The sequence below is a fragment of the Manis javanica genome, chromosome 11 (genome assembly GCF_040802235.1).
Source record: "Manis javanica isolate MJ-LG chromosome 11, MJ_LKY, whole genome shotgun sequence".
Taxonomy (NCBI): domain Eukaryota; kingdom Metazoa; phylum Chordata; class Mammalia; order Pholidota; family Manidae; genus Manis; species Manis javanica.
Genome location: NC_133166.1, coordinates 80,272,916 through 80,291,980, shown reverse-complemented (window position 1 = coordinate 80,291,980; position 19,065 = coordinate 80,272,916). Strand labels below are relative to the sequence as shown.

The 19,065-nt window shown below is 37.0% G+C and overlaps 1 protein-coding gene across 13 annotated transcripts in view; it reads right to left on the bottom strand.

Moving 5' to 3' along the window:
• Nucleotides 1-19,065, bottom strand: part of RGS7 (regulator of G protein signaling 7) — a 425,240-nt gene that overhangs the window by 125,126 nt on the left and 281,049 nt on the right. For 11 of the 13 annotated variants that reach the window (XM_073216755.1, XM_073216756.1, XM_073216746.1 and 8 more), the window contains one exon: nt 7,407-7,457. The exons of the other annotated variants lie outside the window; for them this stretch is intronic. In XM_073216755.1, coding sequence (XP_073072856.1) covers nt 7,407-7,457 — 51 coding nt within the window. The remainder of the gene's footprint in view (nt 1-7,406; nt 7,458-19,065) is intronic. 13 annotated transcript variants of the gene reach the window in all.

The window sequence follows — 19,065 nt, the reverse complement described above, 5'->3', positions numbered from 1 at the left end:
GTCAAGGAGTTATTGATGCCTGTCAATCATTTTGTGAAGAATGAAAACTTCACTGAAGCTCTTTCCTTTGATAAATTTGCTTCATGTCCATAATATCACCAATAATTAATATGATAGTAGACATACAGTAATATGTACCAAGAAAAAAAGGAACAGGTTCCAGAGGATGATTTTGCAAATCCAACCTCAAAACTAGTAGGATGTATTATGAAAGGGCAGATCTGAAAGGCAAAAAAATATAGATATGGAAGAATTTTGCAGCAATGGTTGGAATTTGTTCACACGCCTCTGCATCCATGCTCTCAGATAGTTCCTCCCCATACTGGCTCTGGATTTGGCCATGGTACTTGGCAGATGAAACAATATAAAATGTGACAAGCAGAAGCTTGTGTTGTACATGGAACCCTGAGAACACCGTGGTGAGGAGCCAGTGCTAGCAGGCTGAAAGATAAAAGAATGAGATGCATAAGCTGGCTAACTACAAAATACAGCTGACCCTTGAACAATGTGTTTTTGAGCTGCATGGATCCATTTATATGTGGGTTTTTTCAATAAATATGTTGGAAAAACATTTGGAGATTTGTAACAATTTGAAAAAGACATTTTCTTTTCTCTAGCTTACTTTATTGTGAGTATATGATACAGATAACATACAAAATAGATGTTAATCACTGTCTATGTTATTGGTAAGACTTATGGTCAACACTAGGCTATTAGTAGTTAAGTTCTGGGGGAGTCAAAGTTATATGCAGATTTTTTATTATGGGGGAGCAGTGGTCTGCAACCCTAACCCTCTCATCGCGCAAGTGTCAGCTGTATGCCAAAAATCCTAGATCAGCCACCTACCGGATGGCTAGAGTCCATCAGAAAGTCCAGCAGAAATTAAACAAGTAGACCCTGGCCAGAAGAGATAACCAGCCAATTCAATCATGAGCTAAATAAAATGGTTGTTCACTTTAAGCCTCTAAGTTTTGGTGTGGTTTGTTACATAGCAAAAGCTGATTGAAATGATAGAATACTATTTTAAACAACGGGAATAATAAACAAAAGGTATTACATCCATGAGCAAAACCACCTGTTCCTTGTTTCCCAAGTTAAAGACCTGGTGACCCAGAGGATTATACTGCAAGTGTAACTGGGCCTGAAGGAGTTAAAGCTGGGCCTCTAGCTCCTTGCAGGCTCCCAGGAGCAAGATAAGGAAAACCGAACGATAGGGCAACATTGTCTATTCTGTTTCTGGAGTTTAGAGCTAGAAATAGTCCAAAGACAAACCAAGGAGAGACAATGAAAGTTGCCACAAGACCCTTAATCAATGCTCCCTTTTGGATTTGTGAAAATAACTTCATGTCTGCACATAGGCTTGTTAATAATTTTGTATACAGCTTGAGAAGTAAAACAATACTTGTCTTTTCAAGAGCTTGTAGTAATGTGATGGCCGGACTTGCAATGAAGGGAGTTAACTGACCAAGGATGGGGAGTCTCCCAGACCTCCTCAGACCCTTGCTGACGCCCAGATGCCCACCCATAGTTGTCTGTCACCTCCTGCTCCCCACCACACTCCTTCTTTCCCGAGCATAAAAGGAGCTTGAATCAACCCTGAGTTCAGATGGACCTTTAGGCCAACAGTCCTCCCATCTTCCAAGCTGCCAGCTTGTTGAATAAGCAAGCTCTTTCCCTACTTGACACTGGTTCTCTCGGTGTGTTGGCTGAATCGGGGGATGGCAGAACTGAATGTTTATGGTCTACACTAGGACTGTGCGGTATGTCCAGGCAGAAAGGCCCATGGACAGCCTCAAAGAATCCCACACCTAGAGTGGCAGGAGAGCAGCAGAGTTATTCTCATGCAACTGAGAGTAAAATAGAAAAATACCATTGAGACTTAGAAGGACAGCATACCCTCCCAGTTTGAGGCAGGATCACTTAGTCTGTCCCTAAACTGAACCTGGCTCATACAGATTGTCAGCATTCAGGAGGAGGCCTTGTCCATGGGAACAAGAAACAGCACAGAAGCAACTGAGCAACCAGCGGAAGACATTGCTGGTGACAACATGCTCCCCAGGGGACGTCACTGTGGACAGATACTCACCCAGGGCTGACTTCCTCCTCACCCTCCCGCCCTGTCAACAAGGGATGCACACCAAGTTTTCTCACTATGAAATCAAAGTGCCATTTTATTTACTCTATCAGCTAAGCGCTAAGTCTACCACTTTACATTTTCATATATATTCATATATATATGAAAAATTTTTCATAGACTATATTCAGATATATTCTATGTTCTTAGTAATATAGTTGAAAGGTATTAATAAAAGTATTAATTTCTGGAACCATAAGTAAAGTTTATAACTCTCAATCCCCCCCAAAAAAATCACACAAATAAAAACCTTCATTCAGTATTGAAAAACCAGAGAGGGGCGCCAAAAATCACGCCCCCAAAGTCTAACAACACCCTCCTAGAAAAGCTCGACACTAGTGCAAGATCACTGGGAGAGCCCCACACCTGTTCTGGGCAGGTCAGAACACGGGAGCGAGAAGAGCCCACCGCCTGGGGTCTCATGCAGTGGAGGAATCCCACAGCAGCAAAAGGGGCTCCCCCAATAGTGAAAGTACACATGGGGACAATTTCTCCTTACCGCGGCAGAGAGCCGGCATGACAGAAGCCTGGCTTGGTCACAGCTTGCAGGCAACTGGGCAACTGACAAAGCAGCATACAGGGTGGGAATGTGGCCCCCTGAAAAGGATCCATCGCACTCACAGCCAGTGTGGCACCACAAAGTCCTGAGGCTGGCACTGTTCACACTTCCAGTGATGCTCAGTCTGTCAAAAAACTAACCTATTCAAGCAAATTAATATTACAGGCACTGCAGCTCCAGCTGCAACAGAGGGAAATTATGGTATTGAGTAACCGAGGGGCTGTCCACTCGCCCTGCCAATAGTAGCATCAGGACCATGTAGAATCCTTTATATATGGGGAGAATAAATGGGAAGGTAATTCACAAAACAATGCCACACACCTTACTATGACACAAAATGCCACGAAGTAAACTTGTGACAGTATCTTCTCTGTGCAATTAAAATTTTAAAGGTGAATGACATTGACATACTAGGAGAAGAGATGAAAGGGAATTTAGCAGACACACTGCTATTAGAAGGAAACTTGCTAGAGGGCGGGTGGAAATAATAGAGAACTGGAGGAAAAAAGACAATAGATGAAAATTAAAAATGCAGTAATAGGTTGATTCTCTATTAGTGGCAACAAAGAGTTGAACTGCCAATGAAGGAAATTTAGAATAAATGCTATAAGGGACAATAAATGCTACAGGGAGGAGGAAGGGAGAAGGCTGAGAATGAAAATGCGGAAAGTGATAACTGGGGTATAAAACGGGATGAAACATACAAGCAAATGTTACTTCCAAAGAATAAACCAGAACAAATGAACAGGAAAATAATTACACAGAATAACAACACAGATACAAAAATAACTGTAATTGTTAATATTTTCAGAGCTCTTATTATGTAACAGATGTGGTAGTCATAATTGCTGTATATATACTAATTCTTTAACTTTCAGGGAAGCAGGCATGATTATGATATCCATTTCAAAAATGAAAAAGTGAGGCTTTCTTCATTTACCATACAACAGGAAAAAGTTTTTCTTTAACTTAAGAAAACCTGAATCAATAGAGTTAAATGATTCAGCAGATAATACATATGTGTGAAATGAAAAAGCTTAAGTTCCTAGCAACTGTGTACTTTCATTTTGAATTTCAAGGATTGGGAAGACATTACATGAATCTAAGTAGGAGAAAAATATATACACATATATATGAAAAATCATCACGAAATTTTTCATATATACATGCAAATTTAGTTTTCTTTTGATTTTGCCAGTATATCGAAAACATGGGAGCAATGAATCAATATGTATAGTGTTTTAAAGAAGGAACTTTCTGTCATCTCCTCTGTATCCAGATACTGATATGGATCATCTATATACCAACATGCACAGAGGCAACAAAAGTTACTGTCAGATATGCAAGGGCTCGGGAGTTGAACAGACACATACAACCCAGAAATACCACTGGAAGAAGCATTCTAACTTTGCAATAAATTAGTTACAAATACTAACAAAAATAAAATTTGCTAAAATAGGGATATGTAAAATAAATATACACAAGTCAGTAAGTTTCATATGTACAAATAACCAGTCAGTAGATATAAGGGAATAAAAAATCAACTCGTTGTTCCCACTAATAGAGAATCAACCTATTCCTGCATTTTTAATTTTCATCCATTGTCTTTTTTCCTCCAGTTCTCTATTATTTCCACCTGCCCTCTAGCAAGTTTCCTTCTAATAGAAACACAAAATACAATTAACAAGGAATATACAAACCCTGTATAAGGGAACTTTAAAGTATACCTGAAAGACCAAAACTTAAGCAAATGGAAAGGCACATCATGTTCTTGGGGAGAAGGCTCAGCTCCAGAACCGGTCAGAGAAGAGGGGAAGGAGAGTTTTGGGGGCGGGGGGAGGGGGAGTAAGGATTCTACTCTGGTCATGTTTGACCCTCTGTGAGAGAGTCGCATAGGCATCAGATAAATGAGTGCAGAGCCCCAAGAAGAGGTCAGCATGAAAGCTATGAACTTGGGCATCCTAGGCATATGTCACTTAGCAGCAGTGTGTACATGGAGAATGGAAAGGTACCTAGGATGACATGTGGACATGCCAACATTTATAGATGAACTGGGCAGTGGAGAACTATCCAGAAGACTGGGGCCCAACTGTGGGCCGTGAAAAAGAAGAAAAGCCAAAACACTGACTCCCTGGAAGCCAAAGACAATCAAGTCCTTCAAGGCAGGAATGTTCATCCTGTATTCCCAGTGCCAGGCCCATAGTAGGAAATCAGAAAACAGGTGTCAAGTAAAAAAAAGTCAGAATACATCCATGAGGAAAAGAATGTTTCCTAGAAAAACATAAATTGTGAAAATGGACTCAAGAGGTAGATGAAAACAAAAATTTTAGACTAATCCTGTGTATTATATAAATATGCAAATGTATATATATGTACATACACATAACTGAAAAGAGTCTTAATTCTAATTAAAGTTCAAATCTACCTTTATGTTAAAAGACTAGTACAATATAACCAATTGTCTAATAGTACTAAAATTTCTAGTAAAACATTCAGCCAAATGTGCATGAAATGCTGTAATAGAGATGAAAAGACATTAAGTATTCATTAATAAAATATGGAACACTAACTATACAAATCATATGAACACACTGGTCCTCGATAAGACCCTGAATATCATGCAGCCCTCTCTCTCACCCCTACGTGGGCCATCAGAACCTGCTCCTATAGCCAGGCCTTCTTCTTCCAATTTGCCACAAAATCCTTTCAGCGAATTGGTGACATCTAGACCTAATGATCCTTAGAGGTCTAAAAACAGTTTGACCAGCTAACTTTCTACAAGGTAGAAAGCTGGCATGGGTTTCTCTCTCATTTTTAAATGTCTTCAGAGAATTTATAGGGTTAAATTAGACCTGGCATTATAATAACTATTTAGTCTCCCTTCATAAGCAGTTCCAAAAGGGTATGATTAATTTCATACTTGCAGCCATCAAAGTGATTTTCATGATGTCAGCTACGTTCCTGACCGTATTTAATAAGAATCATGCTGTCAGATTAATTTCCTGTGTGTAAAATCTCTTCTGTCTTCAGAACAAGCAATGAGTGCTTCGCTTCTTACTTTTTAAAAAATCTAGCATAGAGCCTTTTGTTCTATAGAGGGTGAATTTGTTCATTCAGAAAAGCCAGTCAATCAAACCAAAACTAATTTTCTAGCCTATCATAAATATGATTAAATAACATGTCTGTTCCTTCCTGGATAAGATGGGTGTTATCTTTTTTACACACTCCTAATGAAGCTCTACAACTTCAGTTTGGCAAGCAAATGAAATCAGTCTTTCATAAACATTATAGCTAAACTGATTATCTCGTGTGTAAATTACTACTACTGCTTCTTCCCAGCTTATTGTATCCGTATATTTTCCCTTCTCAATGTACTTCTAAAGTACAATTTTAGTACTAACTTGAATCCACTTTACCCTGTGAACAATAATATTCTCTGTAAATTAGAAGTTTCCTATTTATGAATGACTGTGCCAATCTATTTTTTTAGCACCGGGGGCTTCGTTTGGTGTTACAAGCTTGTAAAGTCAGGCACGCCAGTGCAGTGAAGGTCAGACGTAAACTTGGTTATGCTATGGCTTCCTCTCTCAAGAATTACCTCCTTTTTTCATTTAGCAATAATACGATGTGGGCAATTACTGTTTCATCTTAATTGTTGTAATCCCATTTAATCTGTTAGAATAAGTATTTTAAAAGCTCATGTACCAAAGGAGCAGGGGATGTTCACAGGCACTTATGAACAGAACAAGAGCTATGTTTTCTGATAGCATAGCTTTAAAAGTGAGGAAAAACAATTTGCAACTCCACGTACTATTATTTCTAAACCATTCTAAGGTGGTGATCACCAGAGGCAGGAGCAAAACCACACTGGATTCTGTTCTGGTCAAAGGGATGGGATATTGTGAGTTGGTTTACGGTCATCTTTCTCTACCATGCCACTGTAATCCTAAATTTCTCTGTTATTTTTTCTTAGTATCTTCTCTAAAAAAACTCCATCTTATATTGATTTCAGTGATGTGAATTGTTTACCACGTGAGAAGGTGCTTATATAATTTTTTTAAGTCATTAAATGCCTCATGTACATGGGAATCTGTTCTAAGCAATGTAAAATGTAGCCTGGTAGAAACTGCTCCTAAACTCTGGAAATCAGCTTAGTGCTGCAGAATAATATCTACCACAGTGAATGGGTTCATGACTTAAATAAAAGCATTTGAAAAAATCATGCAGGCAAGGCATGATAAAAAATCTAAATTATAAAAACCAAATTTCAAATTTATAAAAATCAAAATGATAAATAACATTGCTTTCAAACGTCAAGCAAAAATGGAGTTAAGGCAAAAATTACAAATTAATGAAATTTACTTTTATTTGTTTTATGGAGGGAAAGTTTGTCACTTCATAATCACTTGCTATAAATTAAATGTACAATTATTTATGGGCACATATACAGTTTATTAGTTCCAACAATTGCCAAATGCTTGAATCAAATTTTATAAAATGAACATTCAATGTTGAAAAATTGTAAAAATTCACTACATAAAATTGAGTTAAATATATATTGATTATTATAAAATGTGCATAAATGCTAAAAGCAGAGTTTAAATGTAATTACAAATTTTCAGCTTTGCTTGCTTATCATGTTAGCCCTGAGAAAACATATATTTTACAGCCACAAAGAAAATCATTCTATTAATGGGAAAATGATTTATTTACCTGGGTCTTCTATAGTTAAGTTCTTTATTAACCACTGAACAATGTCTGACCCTAGAAAAAGAAAAAAGAAAAACACAAATATACGTGAACATTTATTTATAAATGTTAACTTTAAGAACTCTTTATTTTTTGGTACTCATCTTAGTAGGAATGTTTCAAATTGTTATAATAATAGATTAAAATCCAGGCACATATGGAGTACTGAAAACAGAGTGTGAATACCTAGTTTTTATTTAATGAACCAAGGTGTAACTCATAAGCGATTAAATGTGAAATATTTAAACATAAAGACTTAATATACCAGCAGTTGATAATGCCAGTCATTCATTTGTTCATTGAGTGCCCACTATGTGTTATGTACAATTCTTAGCATGACATAACTAATACCTTATAAAGTGGTCCCTGTCTCATTTCTGTTTGTCCCTACTCCATCCTTGTATCTACTCTTAAGCCAAGTCAAACATGTTATCAGCTTTTGGGTGTTTCATGCCTCTGTATCTGTATAGAACTATTCTCACTGACTGAAAACGTCTGCCCACTATTTCCAAGACACTCACGATTCATTTACACAATAGTACTTTCCTTGGCCCTCACCTTTGCTCACTGAGTTTATACCACCCTCAGTGGAACTTCACTGGAATCTGCAGTCTTATATTGTTGTGTAGATTACACAACACTACAACTGTTTATTTGATCACAGCCTTAGAGTTAGTACCTTGAAAACTGGGTATCATATGCATCTTTGTGTATGTGGAGCACAGCATGAGCCTAATAACCTGTGACAGCGAATATATGTTTTCACTTCATACAGAGGAAATGAGAGTGGGTCGGCAAAAACTGACTGAGCTAGATTTTGATATATAAAAAAGACAGAAACTTGGTAAAATTAAAGGGCCTATGGTAAAATTAAAACTTGAGAGCAGTCAATAAAAACATGTATTGCACACTTTCTATATTCTATGTGCTAGGAATATAGGAACTTAAAACTAATAAAAGCGTTCACAAAGCATTCAGCAGGTCTTGAATCCCAGGCTAATGAATTTGGATTTATTTTTTTTCCCCCTATAAATTAGGCAGAGATAGAGACATGTGATATTTATTGAGCAGGATAAGGACCATCAATGCAGTTTAAGGAACATGACTGACAATATATGTGGAGTGCCCCAGGCCAGTCAGAAATAAAGTGGACAGGCAATACTTGTGCTGGTTGTAATCCAGAATTCAAGGATAAAGTTTGAACTAATCCAGTGTTCAAGCTGAACTAGTTAAACTACATTAAATTTAAATTTAATTAAATTTTAGCAATTAAAGCAAAATCAGAGACTTGTTCTCAGGACTGTGACTAATTAGGAATGGGGGTAGCCAGTGGGAGGATCAAAAGAGAACTCAAGGTTTCCACCTGGAGTGCTGTGGACAAACAGGATGGTGAAAATATGAGCATAAATGGTAGTTAGTAGAGGAGCTGATATACCTGAGATGCTAATTTCTATTTAAATTTGGCTTTCACCATGATCCATTTCTAGATAAAACAACAAAAGATATGTATGAAAATAGTCTTGTATGCAGAGCAAGTTGCAGCAGGACAGCATGAATGAAATGATGTGTGAACCACATTCCATTTCTACCTGTCTTGGAGACTGGCTGAAGTTTTGGCCTACCCACCTGAGATGTGGCAGGTAAGTTACATTAACAATGGCTAAATAATTCTAGCTGTTTGAAGCAAAATAGTCTAAAAGTAACTTCAAAACAAACTTGATTATCAAACTTGACAATAATGTCCTGAAAATACTCACATCCTCCATTTATTTCAATATGTGTGCATTTAAAAGTATTTTCCTGTGTTTAATCTAACTTGCATTATTTTATAACTGTTCCTTTTACAGCTACCACTGATTTAAATGCATTTCAGAGGATGGATTCCTTGAGATCTAAAAGAAGCTCTGAGGGTAGGAAGGGAAACCAGCATGTTGTGTTTAGCCATATCACCTAAGTTATCTTGAGGCATGTTCCTCCTTTGAAAAAGAAAAGGGGAAAGAACTCAGTTTTTTCAAGTGTGTATGTACTGAACTTAGACCAATGTAGAATCTTGGTACCCAAATTTTATGCACTGTCTCCAGGCATCCTGCTCATTTTTCACATTTGAGCATCTATCTGAGGAACATATGTGAGCAGCCACTGGAAGTTTTCCATTTTTTTGAAGGAGCCAAATATTGGTTCCAGGACTATAAATTTTTCTTAGTGTGAAAATGATTTACAAATGCTTTTAGAGAAAAAAATTTTTTAAGTTTTCTTCTTTTCTTTTTCTTTTTTTTCTTTATCTGAGCAGAAAGAAATGTGGACATACAATGGTGAAATGACAGTCTCTTCAACAGATGGTGCTGGCAAAACTGGACAGCTACATGTAGGAGAATGAAACTGGAACATTGTCTAACCCCATACACAAAAGTAAATTCAAAATGGATCAAAGACCTGAATGTAAGTCATGAAACCATAAAACTCTTAGAAAAAAACACAGGCAAAAACCTTTTAGACATAAACATGAGTGACCTCTTCTTGAACATATCTTCCCGGGCAAGGAAAACAACAGCAAAAATGAACAAGTGGGACTATATTAAGCTGAAAAGCTTCTGTACAGCAAAAGACACCATCAATAGAACAAAAAGGAACCCTACAGTATGGGAGAAAATATTTGAAAATGACAGATCCAATAAGGCTTGATGTTCAAAATATATAAAGAGCTCACCCACCTCAACAAACAAAAAACAAACAATCCACTTAAAAAATGGGCAGAGGAACTGAACAGACAGTTCTCCAAAAAAGAAATACAGATGGCCAACAGACACATGAAAAGATGTTCCACATCGCTAATTATCAGAGAAATGCAAATTAAAACTACAATGAGATATCACCTCACACCAGTAAGGATGGCTACCATCCAAAAGACAAACAACAACAAATGTTGGCAAGGCTGTGGAGAAAGGGGAACTCTCCTACACTGCTGGTGGGAATGTAAGTTAGTTCAACAATTGTGGAAAGCAGTATGGAGGTTCCTCAAAATGCTCAAGATAAACTTACCATTTGACCCAGGAATTCCACTCCTAATAATTTACCCTAAGAACACAGCACTCAAGTTTGAAAAAGACAGATGCACCCCTTTGTTTATCACAGCACTATTAACAATAGCCAGGAATTGGAAGCAACCTAAGTGTCCATCAGTAGATGATTGGATAAAGAAGATGTGGTACATATACACAATGGAATATTACTCAGCCATAAGAAGAAAACAAATCCTACCATTTGCAACAACATGGATGGAGCTAGAGGGTATTATGCTCAGTGAAATAAGCCAAGCTGAGAAAGAGAAATACCAAATGATTTCACTCAACTGTGGAGTATAAGAACAAAGGAAAAACTGAAGGAACAAAATAGCAGCAGAATCACAGAACCCAAGAATGGACTAACAGGTACCAAAGGGAAAGGGACTGGGGAGGATGGGTGGGTAGGGAGGGATAAGGTGGGGGGAAGAAGAAAGGGGGTATTAAGATTAGCATGCATAGGGGGGAGGGCTGTACAACACAGAGAAGACAAGCAGTGATTCTACAACATTTTGCTATGCTGATGGACAGTGACTGTAAAGTGGTTTATAGGGGGGACCAGGTATAGGGGAGAGCCTAGTAAACATAATATTCTTCATGTAAGTGTAGATTAATAACAAAAAAAGGGGGATTACTCCCAGATAGGATAAAACTAACTGTAAATCAATGATTAATGCATGCTTTAAATATCCTTAATTTTGATCATTTAAAGGGTGTCAGATGATCAGCTATGGAAGTACATTTTTCTGATAATATTCCTTTCTCTTGAAAAAAAAAAAAGCAGTTCCTGTGTGGTGACCTCCAATAAGTTCTTCACAATGGTATAAAGGGCATATCAAAGTGTGGGCAAAGGGTCTGTTTGTGTTTATACAGAGGATCAAAGCCTAATTTGGCTACCCAGAAAACGAACTAAGATACAATATGAAGAAGAAGTTCCAACATCAATATACTCTGGAAGAGTCATTCCAGAAGATGATCATCAAAAAACATCAACAAAGATCCTGGCGCTGTTGCCATTGTAGCTGCATTCATCCCACTGGTTCCTGGACTTGCCATTGGAATGAAGGGGGAGATATCTAACCTGGCCTGTGCATACAGTAAAACAACAAATTTGACTGAATCTATACTGTTTGAACTCAACCAAGAATTAGGAGAAGTGCAAGTTGTAGCGCTCCAAAATCTTACAACTACAGACTATCTACTGTTAAAAGAACATATGGGATGTGAACAGTTTCTAGGAATGGATTGTATTAATTTGTATGAATTCTCTCAGACTGTTCAAATTCAGTTAGACAATATCCATCATATCATAGGTAAGTTTTCACAAATGCTTAGGGTGCCTAACTGGTTTTCTTGGTTTCACTGGAGATGGCTGGTAATTGTAGGTCTGCTTTGGTTATGTAACTTTATTCCTATTATGTTAATGTGTGTGCACAATTTAATTAGTAGTTTAAAACCTATACATGTTTAAGTTACTCTACAAGAAGATATGTCAAAGAAATAACCAATCTTCCCATGTTTTCTTCCGTTTGCTACCTCTATAGCTTTTCTTCTTCCTTCCTAATTACAACCCTTAAATAGAATTCATGCCTCATATCGAATTTACCGAGTATCATAATTCTTCCAAGTGGTAAAGATACCTCAAGACAAATGCTGGGCATAAAACCTACAGGGCATAAATCTGCAAAGAAGTAAAAAGCTAACCTTTTCAAACAATATGGCTTCTCTCTCACTTACCAACTTTACATTTCCCTGTATGGCCCCGGAATACAACTGGTTAGCCAGAGACGGGTAAGATTCCTCAAGGGAGGAACAACCTAAGACAGGCACAGTCACAGGGGGGCCATCAGATGAGAAATTGATGATCAACAGAGGTGAGGCTTAGAACCTCACCCCCCCTGTTTTGAGAGAAATCTTCTGCATCCATGGATGTTTTGTTGCCTTTGTCTAGCTTGGATTAATACTTAGCCTATAGGCACAGACCTGATCATCTATATTTGCTTTCTTACAGCACTAAACTATGTTTTCTACCTTTATCTGGCATCTACCTACCACTTAAGCATTTTATTAAAAATAATAATAATAATAAGGGAGAAATGTGGGGTTCACATATAAATCAAGTATAAAAATCAAACGAATATTCCTATCTGACCTGATTGTTTATGGTTCATAATGCGTGATCAAAACCGAAAGTTCCTGTGATGACTGCCCTTGTACTGTTCACCATGTAAGAACATATTCACTATGTAAGAATTTGTTCACCATGTAAGATCTTGTTCATTGTGCTTCAGAAGCTTGGAGACTGATGAGAATTAGGCTTGGGGTAGATTAATGATTGTGCATTGAGTCCCCTGTACAGAATTTTATTGTTGTTAACTGTTAACAACCATTTGATCAATAAATATGAGAGATGCCCTCTCAAAAAAAAAAAAAGAAAGAAATGCAAGGAAGCCTAATTTAAAACTACATTTAATTTGGGAAATAGGAAACTTAGTTTTGAGCATTTCTGTCTCGGTTGTATTCTCAGTTCAGCTCTGAAGAATCCATTTGACCCCTTGTCAATTTCACTTAGACGCAATTATGGTATTACTGTTATGTGATCACCCCGAGATGGTTTTCAGTTAGAACATTAAGAATTATTATTTGATTGTAAAATGTATATCCAAGTTCACCATATTCCTCTCCTTGCATCTGTAACAACAAGACATTAACTCCCAGTTGAGGGAAGAAGAGACAGAGAGAGAGAAAAAAAATTCCAACATCTTAATGGAACCACAAGACTGAAAGAGAAATGTGCCATCATAGTCATGTTGAGAACTGTGATTCAAATTTAAAAGGGATCATTACAGCCAGGAGGGGTGTAGGAAGGCACATTTCTAGCAATTTCTCAGGCTTATGCTTAGTCAACCAGTGGGCAGATCTGCTAAAATTTTCATGTACAAATGTATATATCCAGAATATTTTAGAATTGCATTTATTTTGATTCTGAAGTCCTCACAGTAATATGCAGTATTTATTTCTTTTTTTTCCATTTCTTTTTTAAAAATTGCCAAGAGAGCTACTGATTAGCTACTGTGTGAAACAAGTTAAGAGATGCAACAATTATCTTTATCCTGAGAGATAAACGAAACATCTCCTGACTACAGCCTCTGGAAAGTGTGGTTCTGATCAGTGCCCACACTCTCGCTTTGAATTCTTAGAGGCATGTATCACTTTCAGAGTTACAAAATTATGTGTTCCCTCTACTTAACAGAAGCAGTAGGGTTTTATTATTGTATCCCAGTAATCTATGGTTTCAAATGAGAACAAGGAAAACAAACAAGCTAAATTGTTCCTCACATGTTACTTATAGTTCTCAACATGCTGTACTGTTTCTTACTTCCATGGCTTTTCTAGTACCATTCCTTCTCCATCTCTTTTTTCTTTAGTTAATCCCTCCTGACTCCATACAGTTCATACATTCACTACTCCAGCAAGTCTACTCCGCGGACCCCCATCTCACCTTACTAGGCAAAGAGTTTCTCCTCTATGTTTATTAGTATCCTCATTGTTCCTTACACCAGTTAATGGTTTTACCATCCTCTCCTAATTTTTGTCTGTCTTCTCCTGTGTAACGGTGAGTTTCTTGAAGTCAGGGGTGTGTGTTGTTCATCTTTGGATCCCAAACAGCCAGTCTAGTGTCTGACATATAAAAGATGATCAGTAGGTGTTAAAAGAAGGGATGAATGAGTAGCAAGATTCCCCTCTCCAGAGCCTGCTCTTAGAAAGTTTACAAAAGGATGGCATGTTTGTTACTGAGACACCCCATGGCTTTCCTTCTCACTCACTGCAAGAAGGAATAAAGTTGACTTATTCAATCATAAGTGTGCTTCTGGTGATCTTTGGCTGAAGGCATCGACACCTTCTTTTTAACCCGACCTATAATGATAGACAACATTATACTAGATTCAGGTGTACAACATAATGATTCAATATTTGTATATACTGTGAAATGATCATCCAGTGAACCTAGTTAATATCCATCCCCCATATACAGTTGGACATTATTTTTCTTGTGATGAGAACTTTAAAAATTCAATCTCTAGGCAACTTTCAAATATATGATACAGTATTATGAACTACATTTACCAGGCCATCCATTACATCCCCAGGACTTATTTCATAACTGCAAGTTTATGCCTTTTGGCCACCTCCACCCATTTTGCCCCTTCTCTGCCCTGGCAACCACCCATCTGTGTCTATGCATTTTTGTTTGGTCAGACACTTATCTCCTCTCATGTTGGTTCCTTTCCGGACTATTATTTCTAAAAAATAGCCTTTGCATTTTCCCATCCTCAAAGGGGGTCATGAAAGTTTAACAGCTTCTGGGGTTCCATCTCCTCTACTGACGGCAGCAGGCAGTTTGAGGCTGAAACCTCAGAGGACAATTCCTAATTCCTGATGGAGGGTCTCAGTTTGAGAAAGGAACCCTCTCTTCTTATCAATTAACTGTGGTGAAAGGATCAGAGTGCAAACCCACAGCCATGTTGGTGGGAGGCACGAATGGAAGCCGTTTCCAGAGACAAGGGTGCTTGGCAGATGTAGGTGCAAACTACAGCTTCCTTCCAGATCTTCAGCTTCTAGATGTCCATTAGAAAAAAGGCAGAAAAGATGGGGAGTGGAGCTCAAAAGTATGTCACATTTGAAATGAAATGGACATGGTGTTATTTGTTATGAATATAAATGTGTTTCATTCTGTGGAATTATTATATTCCTGAAAAGCAGAGTGTGAACACATTTTTTTTTTTGCATGGCAATAAACTCCCTTTATGTTCACTGAAAGAGCTGTTTGAAAGTGATGTGTATGTGATTTCATTTTTATATGAACAGGTATCTTTTTGAATAAAGAATTTACTTTCTAAAATGAATAACTAAACTACAGGTGAGGGCTACTGTGTCTGGATTTTTATGTATCAGTTATATTTAGAGAAGATTATCCAGTTTTCATAGAATTAAAATTAACTGCTGATCAGAGCTTGAAACTGGATCAAACTTGTAATATAAAAGCGCATCTTTCAATCTTTCAATAGCTAATAATACCCCTGAAATCCAAAGGCCAATGGGAGAGTAATGATAAAAAATCTGACTGGTTAATCTGAGACACATTTTAGGTTTTGGTCTACAACACCTTAAAAATGTAGAAAGGAGAAATTTAAATACATGTGTAGATGTGATGGCAAAAAGCAAATTATCTGGTTGACTATTATTTTCTTCCCAGGTTCTTGGCTCTTCAGAGTTCTATGGCCCTTGCTCTGAAAGCAGAAAAAAAAAAAAAATGTTGGCCCGTGTAAATAAAACTTGAATCTGCAAATCAAAGGGATGAAAGTTCAAAGATTCATAGCAATCACTACTAGTGTGTACTGAAGAGGGAAAGTAAAAACTTATTTCTCTTTACAGAGCACAATGAAGCAGGTCAGAGTTATGGGGTAGAGCTCCTTGCTTGTTTTTGGAGCAGATATTTAATTAAGATCATGGAAATTTATCTGGACTTTTAAACTTTGATGTATAAGCTCTTTAAACTATAGAAAGGTTTCTTCAGACACTAAGCAGGGGCATTGTGCCTCTTCAAAGCCTAAGAAGCTATGAAAACAAACAGCAAAGATGAAAATAATGAGGAGATCAAAAAATATCAGGATGACTCTAAGGAGTGATTCCCACCTTCTCAGAACTCAAGATGATTACGGGTCATCAGAGCAGGTTTTTCCAAATCATGTTCTGAGAAATACTTGTGTCTCTTGTAGGAGATGGTGAGAGGACATGTGGGAAATGCTGTGGATGTAGGCGAAGGAAGTGAAAAAAACAGTTCCTTGATATAGCCTTTACTGCAAAAAAGAGCCCTGTAAAAACCCAAGAGAAAATTAGTTTGCAGTGTTTCCTCAGCTTGGGGATATAGGATCCCTTTAAGGGACTATTTTATTTTATTTATATTTTATTTTCTGATTTCTACAGTTCTTTAGACTCACAGAAATGACATAAATAATAAATAAAAGTGTACATGGGCAAATATAACTATGAATTTTGAGTTAGCTAATACATGGGAATTTAGATTCTTATTTTTGTCTAAAAAAGTCAAACTCATAAAAGCAGAGAATAGAATGGTTTTTGCTAGGAGCTAGAAGGGTGGGGGAGTGGGGAGATGTTGGTCAAAGGGCACAAAGTTTCAGTTATGCAGGATGAATTAAGTTCTGGAGATCTAATGAACAGCGTGGTTCTAATGAACAGACTATACTTAATAAACTGTATCATATACTTAAAATTTGCTAAAAGAGTAGATCTTAAGTGTTCTCATCACAAACAAATAATGGTAACTGTGAGGTATAGACATGCTAATTGGCTTTATTGGGGTAATAATTTCACACTGTATATGTACGTTAGAAATCACATTTTACACCTTAAATATACACAATTTTTATTTGTCAGTTATACCTCAATAAAGCTAAGGGGAAAAAAGAAATATAAGAAAAGGCCAAAGACCTCCCTCAGCCTTCTTTCTACCATGTGCAGGTAGAAGAAGCTGGCAGTCTGCAGCCCAGAAGAGAGCTCTCACAGGAACCAATTATATTGGTACCCTGATGTTGGACTTCCAGCTTCTTGAACTGCAAGAAATAAATTTCTGTTGTTTATAAATCATCCATTTTAGAGTGACTAAGTCTGAGCTAAGATGAAGGACATCTTAGTTGCTTCCAAGTTTTGGCAATTATGAATAAAACTGCTATAAACATCCATGTGCAGGTTTTTGTGTGGACATAAGTTTTCAATCCTTTGAGTAAATATCAAGGAGCACAACTGTTGGATCATATGGTAAGAATAAGTTTAGTTTTTTAAGAAACCACCAAACTGTTTTCCAAAGTGGCTATACCATTTTGCAATCCCACCAGCAATGAATGAGACTTCCTGTTGCTCTACATCATTTGGTGTTGTCAGTGTTCTGGAATTTGGCCATTCTAACAGGTGTATAGTGATATCTTGTGGCTGTTTTAATTTGCATTTCTCTGATGACATATGAGGTGGAGCATCTTTTATGCATGTATGCCATCTGGGTATCTTCCTTGGTAAGATATCTATTAAAGTCTTTGGCTCATTTTTTAACCAGGTCATTTGTTTTCTTATTGTTGAGTTTTAAGAGTTATTTGTATACTCTGAATAACAGTCTTTTATCAGATGTATCTTTTGCAAATATTTTCTTCCAGGCTATGACTTACCTTCTCATTCTCTTGACAGTGTCATGGAACAGAATTTTTTAGTTTTAATGATAGTCCAGTCTATCAATTATTTCTTTAATGGATCATGGCTTTTGTGTTGTACCTAAAAAGCCATTGCCACATCAAAGGCCATCTAGGTTTTCTTCCACGTTATATTCTGGAAGTTTATAGTGTTGTGTTTTATATTTAGGTTTGTTATCCATTTTGAGTTAATTTTATGAATGGTGTAAGGTCTGTGTCCAGATTCATTTTTTTGCACATGGTTTTCCAGTTGTTCCAGCACCATCTGTTGAAAAGAATATCTTTGCTCCATTGTGTTGCCTTGCTCCTTTGTTAAAGACCAGTTGACTATATTTATGTGGCTCTATTTCTGGGCTCTCTGCTCTATTCAATTGATCTGTCTATTCTTTCATGAATACCACATTGTCTTGGTTACCATAGCTTCACAGGAAGCCTTAACATAGGTGCCTGTCCTCTGACACTTTGTACTTCTCCTCCAATATTGTATTGGCTATTCTGGGTGTTTTGCCTTTCCATACAAAGTTTAGAATCAGTTTGTCCATGTCCATAAAATAACTTTCTGGGATTTTGAGTGGGATTCCATTGAATCTATAGATCCAGTTGGTTTGAATATTGAATCTTCCTATCCATGAACATGGAGTATCTCCTCATTTATTTAGTTCTTTTTTTATTTCTTTCATCAGAGTTTTACAGTTTTCCTCATATACATATTTTTAAGGACTTATACCTAAGCACTTCTTAATCCAACTTTATACTTGAATATAATTATAGGTTCACATACAGTTGTAAGAAGTAATACAGAGAGGTCTCATGTATCTTTTACAAAATTTCTTTGAAAGGGTAACATTTTGCAAACCTATAGTACAGTACCACAACGAGAATACTGGCATTGGTACAGTGAAGATACAAGCATGTCCATCACTGCAAGTGTCCCTCATGATGCCCTTTATAGTCACACTATTTTTTCTTAATCCCTGGCAACCACTAATCTATTTTCCTTTCTACAACTTTGTCATTTTATGAAAGTTACATAAATGGGTTCATATAGTATGCAACCTTTTGACATTGACTTTTTCTTTCTTCACTCACTCAGCAGAAGTCACTGAAAATTCTTCCAGGTTGTTAAATATATCAGTAGTTCATTCCTTTCTATTGCTGAGTATTATTCTGTGGTATGGATGTACCACAGTTTGTTTAATCATTCACCTATTAGTTTTGGCTTTTATGTATGATAAAGTGCAGATGCTATAAATACTTCTGTGTAGATTTTTGTCTGAAAATAAATCTTTATTTCTCTAGGAT